The 16,271-nt window shown below is 44.2% G+C and overlaps 1 protein-coding gene across 4 annotated transcripts in view; it reads right to left on the reverse strand.

The window, feature by feature from the left end:
- GSK3B (glycogen synthase kinase 3 beta) overlaps positions 1-16,271 on the reverse strand; it is a 178,442-nt gene that overhangs the window by 113,146 nt on the left and 49,025 nt on the right. For all 4 annotated transcript variants that reach the window (XM_033053150.2, XM_033053152.2, XM_033053151.2 and 1 more), the window contains one exon: positions 105-298. In XM_033053150.2, coding sequence (XP_032909041.1) covers positions 105-298 — 194 coding nt within the window. The remainder of the gene's footprint in view (positions 1-104; positions 299-16,271) is intronic.

Here is a 16,271-nt window from a genome sequence, read left to right on the forward strand (position 1 = left end):
TGAAAATAAATTAAGAACAATGCCATCAAAAACACTGCCATCAAAGACATGGAAAACAGGAGGTAACATTCATGAAAATACTATGAACTTATGCATAGGCTCACCTTAAATCTTTTATCCTGCAGGACTTTCTTAATGGCCACAAGCTCTCCTGAATCACAGAGTTTGGCTTGATACACAACACCAAAAGATCCATTTCCAATCACCTTGGTGTCTGTGTAGCTGACTTCTTGTGGTCGGTCTGGACCTTGTCCAGGAGTTGCCACAACTGTAGTCACCTTGCTGCCATCTTTGTCTCCTGTAAAGCAAGAGATAGCACAAATAATGAAAATACATGTATAAACAAGATGACCAACAAGACTTAAAGAGAGAAGGATAAGACAAAGATTTAGATCAGCATACGTACTTCAGTAATGTAGAGAAAAACAGAAAATCTCTGACAAAATGCAAAGAAAAGTGAGCGTGTTTTTTACCAATATATATTAAATTGTGACAATTTTTCATTTAGATTATTGCTAACAAAAATTTGCTCTCCAGAAGCCAATAATTGAGCAATAAAATGTAATGCACAGAGAAGCCAAGTATTTATCCCTACATCTGATTATCAAGTAAGTGATACTAAACACAGTGTTGTTTGTATTATCAAAATGAAGCATTTTCCCATATTTTTCCTATAATTGAAGAAACCAAACTGCCAGTATGGGCTCAGATCAGCATTCTGATCTTTATAGGCATTTATCTAGCAACAAAAACCAGGAGCACTAAGTTTGTTACAAATCCACCCACATCTAAAGCTTCAGTTTGCAGCACTAGGAAGCATGATCTTTGTCAAATCTGACTGTGCGCACCTGAAGTGAAACTTAAACTGAACCCCATGGCACAGTCCTGTTAGTCCCTTCTTCCATGCCTGGACTTCTTTGCAAAGAAGGGAGGCACTTGCTGGGGCAGGGGAAGAAGGGGGAGAGGGATGACAAAAGCATGTCTTTGGCTGGTATCTCAAGATGAACTGGAACATAGCCAGTGACAGTGCTCAGGAGGCAAGATTGTAGTGGAAGTTGCAAAGCTGAATGTGCTTTGGCACAGATGCAGCAGCTGGAGGTTTTACTGGCATTTTCACAGACACTTTCCCATGAAAATATCTAAGCAACTATCACCTACTCTTAGCCCCACTGTTACTATCAACAGTGCTTCACGCTGTTCAAAGTCTGATTTTGTTCGTAATAGAAGCAAAGCTTTAAGCATTTTAGAAGCACACTCGGGGAATTTCTTTCCCTTCAGGCTTGGACTACACAACCAAATAAGGCCGCAAGAAAAACCAGAACTTGCTATTCCATAGCAGTCACAATTCTACAGAAACCATTCTTAAGAAAAGCTCATCACATCTGTTTAGTAACAAACCTTCACAACTTTCTCCAGGTATTCTCCTCGCTTCTCACACATTTAGAAAAGTTTTTGCAAAAGACAGTTTGATCAATAGTTTTAGTGCAGTTTAGGCAAAATGCTCCTTGTTCTGCTCCAAAATGGCATGGGGAAAAATATGGCACAGCTAATCCCTGTTATCTTTCCCCCAATGCCTCCTTCAAATACGAGGACTGTTGCAAAGAATCTTATTACGATGGAGAAGTTATTTCTCTTTGGGCAACCTCTCCCCTCACTGCTAAAAACTACTCAGGTACAGCACCTAAAACCAGACTCTGCAAAGGAAGCTCATCTCAGCTCTACCCAGCACACTGGCAACTCCTTGTGTCCGACTTACAACACATTTGTTTGTACAGCCCAGCATAATGTTTGCAGCTTGTGGAATGTTGCAACCTCATGATCAGCTTGTGTACCGAACTCTCCTCTGTGGAGCTGCTGCCTGTCCAATACTCATCCAATTTTCACTTACACACCTGATTGCTCTTATCAAAGCCTAATATTCTTCATGTGTCCTGACTGAACTGCATCCAAGGTTACTGAACTCTCTTGCCAGCTTGTTATATCCTTCAAACACAGTCACTACCCAGAGATCCATTTCCTGATGCTACATGAAATTTACAGTAATTTCACGAATACAAGCCACACCGTTTTGACCAAAATTTTGCTCCCACACCGGAAATGCGGCTTATACTCAGGAGCGGCCAATATGTGAATAATTTTCTGACATTTTCAACCCTGGGAGTGCAAATGCGGTTGTTACAAATTGGTTACTCTGTTGCGCTGCGGGTGGAGCTGCTCCGTGCAGGCAGTACAGGGGGTGGGCAAGGCGGGGCAGCTCCCTCCTGCTGGCCCTGCGGCTCACGGGGAGGTAGGGGCTCTCTCCTGCTGGCCCCACGGCCCAGGGGAAGGCAGGAGGCTCCGTGCTGCTGGCCCTGTGGCTCAGGGAGCTTCTGTCCCCGCGTGCCGCCGCCGCAGGAGTAGGTAGGCCTCCATCCCCGCCTCCCAGCTCTGCCGCGGGTGCCGGCGGGCTCTGTGCCCCCACTGTCACCGTGGGGCAGCGCCGGGCCGGAGCGAGCGAGCCCAGCGGTGGCGGTGGCCAGCCCCAAGCAGTCCCACCGAGCGGCAGCGCCGAGCTGGGCCACCCAGCCCTGTCGGCAGCCCCGAGCCCTCATGGCCCGAGCCGAGCCAGTAAACCCCGCCCTGCTGCGATTCTGTTACTATTTGGCAACCTTGTTGCACGCGGGTCCTCGCTGCGAACGACAGAGTGGCTTATACTCAGGTGCGGCTTATTTATGGACAAAGAACGAAACGTTTGCCAACACCCGGCAATGCGGCTTATACTCAGTGTGGCTTGTATTAGTGAAATTACTGTACCTAAGAAATCGGTGAAAAAAGACAGATTAATGTCTTACAGCGAGACAGAGAAGCGTAAATAGAAGCTTACTAGCTGCATGGAAAATTCATTCTCCTCTTTGATAACTGTAAGAAATAAAAGGAAGGAAGCCACAAATACAAAGAAATGTTTTGTGGGGTTTTTTGTAAACAAGTTGAAAGTGTAACAAGTGTAACTCCCCTAGCAGCAATGCATTTTATTTGCCCAACCATTCTATGATTAGCATTCTAATTCATCAAATATACAAATAAGTTACATGTGCTTTACTACACCAATTCTCATAAAATAAAAGGCAATCCCCTACCTGCTCAATTTTGAGAGGCATTTTTTTTTTCTTTATGGCAGGGTTCATAAGATCTGAGATTGCTGTTAATGAGTTTTGTTCTCCATTTTTCCAAAAATCAAGACGAATGAACTATTAGAGATAAAAATAATTGTCCCTTGCAACAGTGGTTGAGATTTGAAGTATCTGATATCAAGAAATCTGCTCTGAGGACTTTCTTCAGAGCTGCAACTGTCTCAGGGGCCTCCTTGTCCACAAAAGTAAATCCTGAATTTCAGGCCACTTCAAGTGTTTTGTTCCAATATGCAGCCCACAAACTGCAGCCACCCAGTAAACTTTTCAGAGTTCAAATGAGAAACCAGTCAGTTTTAGATACTTTCCTTTAAGTCTACAGGAAAACAGCTCCTAACTAAACTTGCTGAAATCATCAGTGCTTAGAAGTGTATGCACTGACTCTTCAAACATTACACAAAGAACTACTTCGTTTCTTTACCAGAATTTAGAGAGAATTAAGCCTCACAGAGCTTCCTCCCAGCTTCCTGCTTTCAGGAAACAAGTTTCTGCAAACCATCCACAAAACACATCATAAGGACTCCGATCTTTAAGTTAAACCTGTTACGAGTTTCAGTTATATTCTATTTCAGTATCGCTGAACCTGTTGAGGGACTATAGGCGTAAAATTTACCTTGCACCCTTGACAGCTTTGATCTCCAAGATAAAACAACTCACGGCTGCTCCAAGTATACAAATAATGTGTTTGTATCGCAGCAACATCCAGAGGCCCCAAGCCTGTTTTGCCACTCCTTGCACTAACCAGATGTAGGTACTGCTCACAAGAACATAAACAGTTCAGAATGGTTATCCCAGTTTTAACTGTCTGGACAGCAAGTGCTGACTTGCCAGCCAAACAGCCCATAAAGGAGTTCACTAAACAGCTTTCAGATATGCTGGGTTTAGCCTCCGCATGATGGAAGAGAGCAGAGAGGAAACAGCCCTGCCCAGTAATCTTCAGTATCTCCAAACAGATTCCTAACAGCAAACACCAAGAAGCATTATACCACAGCAAGTCCTAAAGAGAAGTCTTCTTATCTCATTCCCTTCACCTTTTATTTCGTTTTGGACTGTCAAGACTTGGTGTCCCCAATGGATAGGCAGGAATTGCCAAACACCGAATATCCTTGACACCTTTGACTGTAAGATCTACAACAGAACTAGGACATTACATAGAAAAATTACAGAAGGAAGAAAGGACTAAATAGCAAAATACTAATTCTAGGGCCAACAGCAATATGACTGTGCTTTATTGTAACCAAAAAACAAATTCATGTGACTGTATAACCATCATCTATGCCAACCAGCTTTATAACATGCAGGGTAGAGGAAAAATAGTTATCACACTATAATACACTTGTACTTGCACTTGTTATGTTTGACAGAAACCCTTAAAGCATTTCTTCACACAGTACTGATGTTTAACATCCATGATGTGGTATTTGGGTTTGGGATTTTTTGATTAGGAACTTTCTCAATAATTCTGATGTGAAACTGAAAATTAAATCCAGACATTTCAATTTCCAAGTGTTCTGATTGATCTAGTTCACTTTCTGCCTTTAGCACATGATGACCACATGGTAGATAAATCACAAGCATTGGGTAAAATCAGTGAAAGCACTGTAGAAAGCAGAGAATATTCATCAACTTGTGGGAAGAAATGAGCATACTCCACTTAGAACACCATAGACCATCAGTGCAAGATGCAACCCTATTTTGGAATCTCAAAAATAAAAAAAAAAACCCCACAGTGGCAGATGTGGTTTTTTTTTTTTACCCAGATGAGATTAGTGATCCTGCTATTGGGCAAGCATTTAGTCATATATATACCCTACCAGCTGTAGATTCCTACTACTTAGCTCAAAGGTGACCATCTGTAAGTGCACTGCATGTATATTTTTGGCCTGTGACAAATGAGGTGTCATTCAATAAAATTCACTTCAGTCCTCAAGGACCATGAAAAGCATCCTTTGCTATTGATCACCCACACACACCTTCTACTGAATGGGCCTGGAAAAAGTCCAAAATTATGTCTGTCCTACATCCCTTTAGCTGTTTAGTGTCTGACTGAGCAGTAAAAGCAGATTTTAAGGCACAGAGATCTAAGATTGCTTTTTTTCCTCTCAACTATATACGTGTGCCCTCTTCCACCTCTTCCATGTGTTTTACAGCTGAAGTGAAGAAACAATGTATTAGTACAATGATTACAGCAGTTTTAGTCCTACTTCAAATACAACCTTGATCCTTTGCACTGTCTACAAATTCCACCTTTTCCTCTCTTTTGACTTTACGTGTTTCCTCTTGCTTACAGCTTGTAACAGCTTCCAGCTGTTACATTCCTCCTCACCAGCATGCTCACGGGCTTTTCCATTAGACATTATTTACGTTGTTTTGAAGTCGTAAAAGAAAACTTCACAGACCTACAACACACTCTGTACAATGTCTGAGGTCATGTAACTGCGTTGCCTTAAATATCTTCACTACTTATTTCAAATCTCAGTCTCACCTCCCTATTAAGATACGGATCAGTATTAAGCCACTTGACTACTTCCTCCCTTCATAAGGCTTTGCTGCACTGTTTCATCTTAATTTGCTCAGTGCTCAATACAGGCAAGAAGTCACTTCCATAGAAACCTGACATGACTGGATTCAGCCCCTGTTGATGGGATTAGGTTACAAACAACAGCTGACACAACCACCTAGAAAGAAATGAGCAACCAGAGGGGGATGGAAGTTTGTCAGAACTGCAGTGGCACTTCTCAGTTGCAGATAACTGGAGAGTCACAAGATCTGACTACTTTGTGAAACAAATGTTTTAAGAGAAAACTTTTCTTGAGCTATCTGCTCAAATCTGGTGCTGATCATCAGATAAGGCTATGGAATAAAATATTTGACTTCTTAGATAACTGTTCATGGCACATGAAGGAAGAAGGAGATCAGCGGCTGCTCTGAAAGTCTTTATCATCAGTGAACTGCATGAATGTTACCTAGTGGGAAACACTACAAGATAAAAATTCCTAGAATCATACAGAATCACAGAATGGTTTGGGTTTGAAGGGACCTTAAAGCTCATCCAGTTCCAAACCCCCAAGCATCACTAGAGAGTCTCCACTTGACCAGGCTTTTCTAAGTCCCATCCAGCCTGGCCTTGAACACTTTCAGGGATGGGGTATCCACAACTTCTCTGGTCAACAAAATTTAGAAAAAAATACTTTTGTATTAAAAACTCTGAAAGATAGGGTTATTTTTGCAACACATTTTTATTTTAGCCTAGATTTTTTTCTTAAACAAAGAATATTGCTGAACTGCAACTGCTAGGCTTGAAATAACAAAGCACAGGATTAGCATGATATCTCTTAGGGTCTTAAGAAGTCCACAAAGTTCAATACCCACATAAATAATTTCTTTCAACTCAGCACTAATGCAGTAGTGTCATAAGTCAATATTAAACATGCTGCTTTTCACAACAAATCTGCATTCAATTTAAACAAAAACACAATAAAGTGATAAATAATGAAAACATGAAGAGTAACAAGTCATTCTTTGGCTTTATCGCTAATGATCAAAAAATCGGCACACCTAATTATGGATCAATTAACTTCAGCTCAATCCCAAGACAAATAATCAGGACAAATTTCAGCAACAACTTTCAAGTCAAAGACCACAGGCTTCCAAAACACCCTGAAATCAAAGTTGCCATCACTTCCAGCTGGAGGCAAAGGCAGGAAGTAAAAGGAAAATGTTCTTTCCACTTGTCCCAAACAACAGTGTTTTTTACAAGTCAATCATTTGAAAACAAATCTTTTTCCAAAAAAATTTACCTTGCAGAAGGCAAAATCTGTCACTTCAAAAAAATGGTAGCATTATATTTCACTCAACAGTTTCTAAAACGGCAAATTTGAAGTACTAAGTGTTAAGTGTATGCAGGAAAACTGAAAAATGGAACAAAAAGCAAACAGAATACCAGTGACTAACTTTTGCCAAGCAAAAACAACTATCCTATGACTACAAAATAAGAAGTAAACAGTTCAGAAAAATTATATCACTTTATAAAAATTAAACTGTGTAGCTCAACTGACCTCTTTTTGAGGGAACTGTGTCACTAAAAGAGGAAAAAGCAACAGCAGACTGTGATAAGTAAAGGCATACCTCAGATGCCTATATTTGATCTAATAAACACATAAAATTACAGCAATATGCAGGTACAATTACACCCAAATACTTATGCTGGAAAAAAAGAAAAACTAAAATTTAGCAGAAGGAACAGCATGTGGATTACAGTAATTTCACGAGTATAAGGCACACCCTTTTGACTAAAATTTTGGTCTGAACCTGGAAGTGCGCCTTATACTCCGGAGTACCTTATATAGGGAAAAAGTTTGGAAATTTGCCAACCCGGAAGTGCGAGCTGCAAGTCGAACCCTGCGGGGCTGTGGGGCTCAGCACATGTCCTGGTTTGGAGGACAGGTGTCTGCTAAGAAAGGCAGGAACCTCTCTTTGAAATGGAGAATGTAAACCCCCTCCCTCCAAATTATTATCATTTTGAAATTAAGGGGCTCTCAGGCAAAGATGTAGGAATTAGGAATAACAGTTCTTTACTACGAAAATTAAGATAGAAATACAACCACAAAGCAACAAACCCCAAACACTGACAAAGTGTCTTGGGTTACAATACAGGATGTGATCAAAGTATCTATTCCATCTATTGTGATCAGGTGGGGCAGTGATCTTTATCTCTGTGGGAGATACTCTGCTAATGGGCCATCCATTGAAACCTGTAGGGCATTGTTCTTTCTCTTTGCACTTCCCATCCTTCCTCCAGAGAGTTACCTTCTGCTAATGGCCCATTGAGTCCCACTGTATGACTGATAAAATTACTTAATCCCATTGAGAGTTGCTTCAGCCAGGGAGGACAGCCAAGCCTTTCTTACCTAGATAAAAACTGAAATTCTAGGACACCGAGTAGCTCTATTTCTCTGCTGGACTCTAGAAAAAGACGAGATTTTTCCACATCACTATTAGACCACTGGAAGGAAACTTCTACACCCACATCAGTCACTGCAGGAAGACTGCAGCCACTATTTAATCAAACTGCTACCAACACCCTGCCTAATGGGGTGTCAAGTTGTACTCTGACTTTGTCAGGGTTTGGAGTTTGTTTCTTTGTAGTACTGTATTTCTATTTTAATTTCCCCAGTAAAGAACTGTTATTCCTAATTCCCATATCTTTGCCTGAGAACCCCTTCATTTCAAAATTATAATAATTTGGGGAGAGAGTGTTTACATTCTCCGTTTCAAAGAGAGGCTCCTGCCTTTCTTAGCAGACACCTGTCCTCCAAACTAAGAAACAAAGTCAGAGTACAACCCTACACCCCGTCAGGGTGACACCCGTCAGGCGGGGTGTTGGTAGCAGTCCCATTAAATGGTGGCTGCAGTCCTCCTGCAGTTCAGTTGAAGCAGTGGTCTTGTAGAAGGGTGCAGCCTCCCTCCGAAGGTCCAGCGATGATATGGAAAAAAAGTCTGGTTTTCCTCTGGAGTCAAGGAAAAAGAGGGCAACTTGTTGTCCCAGAATTTCAGGTTTTATCTAGGTAGGAAAGGCTGAGCTCTACCCCCTGACTCGAGCAACTCCCAGTGGGATGAAGTAATTTTATCAGTCACACAGTGGGACTCAATGGGCCATTAGCAGAAGATAACTCTCTAGAGGAAGGATGGGGGTGCAAAGATAAAGAACCTACTGGTTTCAATGGATGGCCCATTAGCAGAGTATCTTCCATGGAGATGAGGATCACTGCCCCACCTGATCACAACAGATGGTGATGGAATAGATACTTTGATCACATCCTGTATTGCAACCCAAGACAGCATGGCTGGTGCAATTGTTACTAATTCATTACTTTGTTGCACGCGGTTACTCACTGCAAAAGAAAGTGTGCCTTATACTCTGGTGCACCTTATACTCGTGAAATTACTGTAATTACTGTAACCGCATCCCAGTTCAGACATTCAAAATGCTATTAGGGCTATTAGTCTTTCTTTAGAGGTAATAATAGACTTTTGGAGGGGGCATTCAATTCACTCCCCTTAAAAGCTTAATGCTAAAGACTGCAAACAAACCTCTAAAGAATAAGCAGGGCGGTGAGCAGGTCCCAGAACATTCACATGATAAGCTTGTTAAAATATCCACTGAGAGGTCACATGAAGTTCTAAGACATTGACTTCCTACAGGTTTTTTATATTTTAACCACAGAAGTCAAAGTGAGCCCAGCATGGTACTGGCCACACAGTTGTGCTCCTCTACTCCAGCATAAACTTGACTCTGAACAGTTTAAAAAACCCAAATCAAAAAACCCAAGAGGAAAACGGATGAGAAGAGCCCTGTTGATCTAGCCCAGATGCCTACCACAATGGCCATCAGATGACCTCCCTGGATCCAACTGTGGCAGATGGGATTCCAACAATCAGCTGCTTACATCGGTCGCCATGAAATCCCAGCAACTCAAACACCCCACTGATTTGTAAACCAACAGATCAATCCATAAGGCACTTGCAGTGCCTGAAAAAAAAATTCCTTTTACTACAAGCTGTCCCTCCTACCACTGTGTTCGGAGGCACATTTAAGGTTTGTGCTAACTATCTCATTAACACAGAGTTTGCTTCAAGTACTCTTTTTGTCACGGCAAACATAAACCAAAACTGTAAATGTCTAAAGAGAGCTGCCGTTAACACTCAGGTGAGGAAAAAATTCTGCACAATTATCTAGGGAGTACTATAAAAAGTATTTTTTTCCTGCGACTAAACAAAATATCCACAAGAATGCTTACACTTTTATTTCTGCTTTGGAAAAAAAACATAGAAACGTACAATTAAGGTAATCTAAACACTGGCTGCCAGTGGGGTTTCATAAGCAGTCTCATGCTTGTTAACAAGTTATTTTTAGTAGGCACTCTTTCTGTTCTCCTGTCTCTCCACCCACATGCAGAAGAACCCACCCCACAAATGCTATTTAGCTATATAAAGCAACTTTAAATTTAGATAAGGTGATTCCACAGATTAGGAAGCAAGTCCCAAAGCAATCATAACAGATTTTGTTTTTATAATCTTAGATCAGGTCATTTCACTTCCAAAAAGCTTACACGTTAAATGCAGCACAAGAGACAAGGACAGAGATAGGGAATGAACAGAAACAGTATGACATCATTTTAGCATAAGACTGTGACCTCAGTAGTATTCTCCTTTCCTTTCCCACTAACCGAGAAATTCAGCCTAAACAGTACTACAATTTCTTATTTGAAGTTTCCTTTAGTTACTCTTTCCTCTTACATTATCAGAGAACATGATTTAGCAAATATTTGCCAAAGACAGATAGCAGTTCAGCTGACACGGAGTAACTTATAAATCCCTGTAACTGAGCCCTGACAGGCAGAACCCCAAGTTACAAACAGATCGTATTTATCCACTTGTTAGTGCCATTCAATAGTTGACCCTGAACGGGTCTATCGGTGTCTTCTAGCAGGGCTGATGAGCAAATCCATTGTTAGTCACCTACTGACACACCTACTTTAAGACCACTGTCGGAGACTCCAGAACTCCCATCCCTCGAAGAATACCTGGTATGACCTGCAAACCTCTCCCTAAAGTAGTTTCGTGCAAACTGCTTAAGCAGGGAGGCTGTCTACTTGCTGGAGACTGCCTGGCTCAGCTCTGACTGCATTTGTTTGCATTTTTGAATCCAGTTAAATGTACACGTCACTGAGACAAGCATACCTCTGACCCCTTAGAACAAACATCACCACTGTTTTTTCCTTTTCATTGTCTCTTTGCATCCACCAAGATGCTTTAAATGCGTAAGACCATACCATTAAGCAAAACTCCCAGAAAGCCACCAGCAGTAGCTGCAAGTTGCCAAGACCCCTTCGACCACACACTTGCACAAATTAAGAACATCTTAATACATCTTAGACAGAGTCTCTATTCTCCTACTGGAGGTTTAAATAAAATATCTTTAAACTGTGTTAAATTACAGCAGTCCTGCTCCTGCTAGGAGGGAGAAACCAAAAAGGAAATAAGCTAAGGAAAGAAGAAAATAAAGCAAAAGTACAGTAGTTTCACAAATACAAGTCGCACGGAGTATAAGCCGCACTTCCGGTGCCTCGACAATGTTGCTGTCTTTGTCAACAGATAAGCCGCACCCCGAATATTAGCCGCACTTTCGTTCGTAGCGAGAATCCGTGCGCAGCTTTCACAAATTGGCCAATTAGTAACAGGATCGCGGCATAGCGGGGTTTACTGGCTCGGGGCGGGGCCAGGAAGGCTCGGCCCGCTCATGGTTGCCGACAGGGCCGGTCGGGTGGTGCTGCAGCCGCCGCCGGGCTCGCTGGCCCCCCTCTCCCGTCAGCACTGCCCCGCTGCTGCGTTTACTCGCCCTGCCGGCGGGCCAGCCGCTGCTGCCAGGCACGCTGGCCGCCCCGCGCCATGTTTGCTCGCCAAGCCGGCAGGGCTGCCACCGCCGCCGGGTTCGCTGGCCCCCCTCTCCCATCAGCACCGCCCCGCTGCCACGCTTGCTCGCCCTGCCGGCGGGCCAGCCGCCGCCGCCGCCGCCAGGCATGCCGGCCGCCCCGCTGCTGCGTTTACTCGCCCTGTCAGCGGGCCAGCTGCCGCCGCCGCTGCCAGGCATGCCGGCCGCCCGCGCCATGTTAGCTTGCCCAGCCGGCAGGGCTGCCGCCGCTGCCAGGCTCTGCCGGTGGGGCTGCCGCCGCCAGGCTCGCCGGCCGTCCCCTCCCGTCTGCACCGCCGCCGCGTTTGCTCACCCTGGTCGGCACTGCAGGCCCCCACACCGCTGGGCTCTCCCACGCTGCTGGCCCCGATTCTGCTGGGCTTCGCCCGCTGCCAGGCAGCCCCACCCGCCGGCCTTCCTGCTTATGCCATGCTCCCCTGCACTGCTAGCCCCAGTTCTCCCAGGCTCCCCCGCCCTGCTGGCCCAGGTTCTGCCGCCCCCCCCTGCCCCGCCCTGCTGGCCCAGGCTCTGCCGCCCACCCCCCACACTGCTGGCCCCGCCTCTGCCAGGCTTTCCCACCTCTGCCGGGGCCGGCCGGGCTCCAGCTTGGCTTGGGGCTGCCGCAGGCTCTCACTTCCATGTTGGCAGCTTTTAGAATATTGTTCATGTATTAGCCGCCCTCGAATATTAGCCGCACTTCCGGGTTTCCACCAAACTTTTGGTCAAATTGGTGCGGCTTGTATTCGTGAAATTACTGTAAGCAAAACATAGGTGAAAAAAACCCAAAACGTCTCAATCCCCCAAAATGCTAGCATCAAAAATTGAAGAGAAGCAGAAGCAAGAGCAGGAGAAAATTTGGAGCAAGACTAAGCATATTACCACTGAACCCACAGGCGAGTTCTCCAGGGGTGTGAAACACTTGCTGTCACCACTTCTGCAGGCAGCTCAAGCCAGCAGAGCCTCTGGGTAGTTCTCTGTGGCCTGTGCAAGCCTTGCCAGACAGTGGAGAAAGAAGCAGGGCACAAAGCAAGCAGCTCCACATCTTCTGGAGTCTCCTTGGCAGGTCTCTTCTGCTACACCGTGAATCCAATCCTTATCAAAAAGGTGTACCCTCAAACCCTGAAATTTTTATCTTAAAATGAAGAGCAATTTCTGTATTTATGGGCATCATAGGTGGACTTGGAAATCCAGGTGCAATGAACAGTAACACCCACTTAGCCTGCAAAGTTTTTCCTGGCAGGGAAAAGGACAAAGATCTCCCCTTGCAAGAGCCCTGGATTCTAACACATTTTTCTGCTCTCTGGAACGTAAGAGGACTCTCCTTCCCTTTGCAATTTCTCCTGTCTGTTCAGTACTCCATAACTATGTTGTCCAATTAGGACCTGACATGTTTTCTTACTCTTCAGCTTCACTGAAAGCAGCACAGAAATACAGCATGTTGTTATGATATTCTCTCTATGACCAAGAAACAGCATCTTGTACCTAGAGTCCAGCCCAGACAGTGAATGAGACAAATCAAAATCAGTGAGAAACAGATTGTCTGGAATCTGAGGCAGCAACCAAATCCCAAAGAGAAAGACAGACGAAGCTAATTATGAAGCATTTGGTTACTATGTTTTAAGATTGGAAGAGGAGTAAGAGAACTGCCAGCTGTTCGGAACCAATATCCATAAAAAGTCAAAAATTAGTAGTAGTCAATCTGAATCCCTAAGACAACCATGAGCTGAGGTTCAACACCATTCTAAGACTGAAACAGGCATTGCAACTGCTTCTCCAGAGAGCAAAATCAAGTTGTGCTACACTGTACAATTCATGCTGCAGAGCACAGACCACCTTTACGAGACTCCACAGCCTCTGCACCCATCTCGACTTACTGCTTTAGATTGTGCCACAGAACAGCACAGGAATGGAACAGGTCCTTTTAGGTTAAAGATGGTTTTGAATTCAAGCAGAAATCATCTCAACTAACATCAAGAAATTGTAGGCATGCCATCAGTGCAATGAAGAGATTGTCCATAGCAAGAGTAGCTATCTTGGTGAAGGACCTATTATTACAGATGAGGCAGAATTTTAGAAGCCAGATGCAAAAGCTATTCACCACTGGTAAGTCCTCCTTTTGAGATGTATCTATTTTTTAAAGTAATAAAAACAGTAGAGAAAAAGAACTAACTGTTGGACATCTCTAAAGCTAGTTAAGGTAACCAGAGAAACTACAGCTCATTTTCACATTATACATAATCTGATCAAAATGGAAGCTACTGCCGAAAAAAGATGGTCTTATTTCCCACTTTCATGTTCCTGCCATAGCAAATCTGGCAATTTTGTAGCCTGAGGATGAGTCAGTTTTGGCTACCGATCTTGACCAACTAATCCATCTCCAAAATAAAGCAAGCCTCAAATCAGCAAGCTGAACCCACTCATCTTAAAGACAAGCAGTTGCTAGATCTGAGGAAAGGAAGAACTGGGAAACAAGCCTGTTCCTTACTGCCTGTACTCCCAAGAAAGCCACGCTAAGTGTAACAAACCCACACCCAATGGCACGGTGGAGCTGCAGCCTGTGGAGGAGGCTGCCTCCAGAGGGGCTATTCTGGCCCTCCCGTCCCTCCCCATGCCCAGACACCACACTGCCCTCCTACCAGGTATCAAATGGCTGCTATCTGAAGGTGAACTGCATCCCAGCTGCTTCTGGAGGAACAGAATTGCCTGGCTAAAGCAATGTGAGCACTAGGGCTGGCAGAGGAAAGAGATGGAAGCAGCCAGAGCAATTGCCATGACAGCCTGTGCCAAGGGTAGGCTGAATCAGCCAAGATGGGTGGACCCAAGTGGAAGCACCTGGGCACCACATCCTCTGCCTTCTCAAAGCTCATACTGTCAAACAATTGACAAATATTTGTATTATGGTTACAAAAAAACCATCACACATTACACCAGCACAGACCTTTATTCTGGAGAGTAACTATATGCCCTTAAAATGCATGTTTTAGATAACAGAAAGTATAATTTTCTCCTATGGCTTCTTAAACCTACTAAGAAGTTTATTTTTCCTCTCTCAGAAACAATACACCTACTTCAAATGAATTTTTCCACAGTGAAAGGACAATACAGTAATTTCATGACCATAAGGTGCACCGGACTATAAGGCGCACCTCCAGGAGTCAGCAAATTTCACAACTTTGTACATTATATAAGGTGCACTTTTTTTTGCAGTGAGGATCTGCCCCCAGCTGCCCCTGCGCGGTTGCTGGCCAAGGCCCCACCTCAACCCAGCAGCCATGGGCCCCTGGGGCCGCCTGTACCTGGTGGGGCCAGGGCATGCCCGCCGCTGCTTGGCGCCGCCTCTCCAGGGCTGGGCTACGCCCGCCGCCGCTCGGCCCTGCCTCCCCAGGGCCAGGCTATGCCCGCCGCCACTCCGTGCCGCCTCCCCGGGGCCAGGGCATGCCTGCCACTGCTCCGTGCCACCTCCACAGAGCCGGGGCAAGCCTGCCGGGGTGCCGCGGGCCCCCAGGCCACCCTGCACCCAGTAGTCGCAGTCCCACGGCCCCGCCTCCACCCAGCAGCCATAGCCCTGCCGGCTCCCGGCTCACTCTTCCGGGTTGGCAAATTTCTGAATTATTGCCCATATATAAGGCGCACTGGACTATAAGGCGCACTTCTGGCTTCAGGCCAATATTTTAGTCAAAGGTGCGCCTTATAGTCATTAAATTACTGTAATACAACTCAAACTACAGATGTCTCCAAATATTTTATTGCAATATACGGATTTTAATAAAATAAAATCCTGCAAAACAGGAATAAGTTTTCTCCAGAAAGAAAAATATAGTAATACTTCTCTTAAGAATGAGCCCAGGCATCTGGAGATGTAATTCCTTTTTGCCAGCATATGAGCAGACAGAGGCTTTCAGGGAAAAATACACATATAGCTGAAATTTTCAAACTGTTCTTGTAATTGTTTGTTAAGGAAGACTGTTGAGGTTTGAAATTCTAAAATAGAGACAGGTATCTGGAAACAGGGAGTATAGAACATCATTTTTTAAAGCAAAAATTCCTCTCAATTATGCCAGTACGAGGAAAAATAAGTAACAAAATCATATTTTTGCCAAATTCTCTTGTTTTCCATACTGGACAAAGGCAGTATCATGCTTGAAGATATCGCAAAGCAGAAAATAAGTGGTACTAAATGAAAGATAAGCCTAAAGATACAAGAACAATTTTTAAGGCAACAAGCATTTATGTTACATATCTATACCTATCTATCCATATATATATATCTGCAAAAGTCATATACCTATCCAGAAGGGGTAGTTTTTCAACAGCTGCTGTACCAAATCCATGTAGCTTTTGAAGGCACCTAGGCTTTTTTTTTTTTTTTTAGCCAGCAATGCAGCAAGTTTTCTTAGTAATTTCACGATTATAAGCCGCACCATTTTGACTAAAATTTTGCTCCCAATCCGAAAGTGTGACTTACATTCAGGAGTGGCTTATATATGAACAAATTTTGGAAATTTCCCAACCTGGAAGTCTGAGCCAGCAGCAGCCCCAGGCAGCGGGGCAGTGGCAACGCAGTGGCAGTGCTGCCTGGCCCCAGGGGGCGCAGCGGTGGCACCGGCTGGGCAAGCCCCTCTCCCTCCTCC

Source organism: Catharus ustulatus, chromosome 2 (genome assembly GCF_009819885.2).
Source record: "Catharus ustulatus isolate bCatUst1 chromosome 2, bCatUst1.pri.v2, whole genome shotgun sequence".
Classification (NCBI taxonomy): Eukaryota; Metazoa; Chordata; class Aves; order Passeriformes; family Turdidae; genus Catharus; species Catharus ustulatus.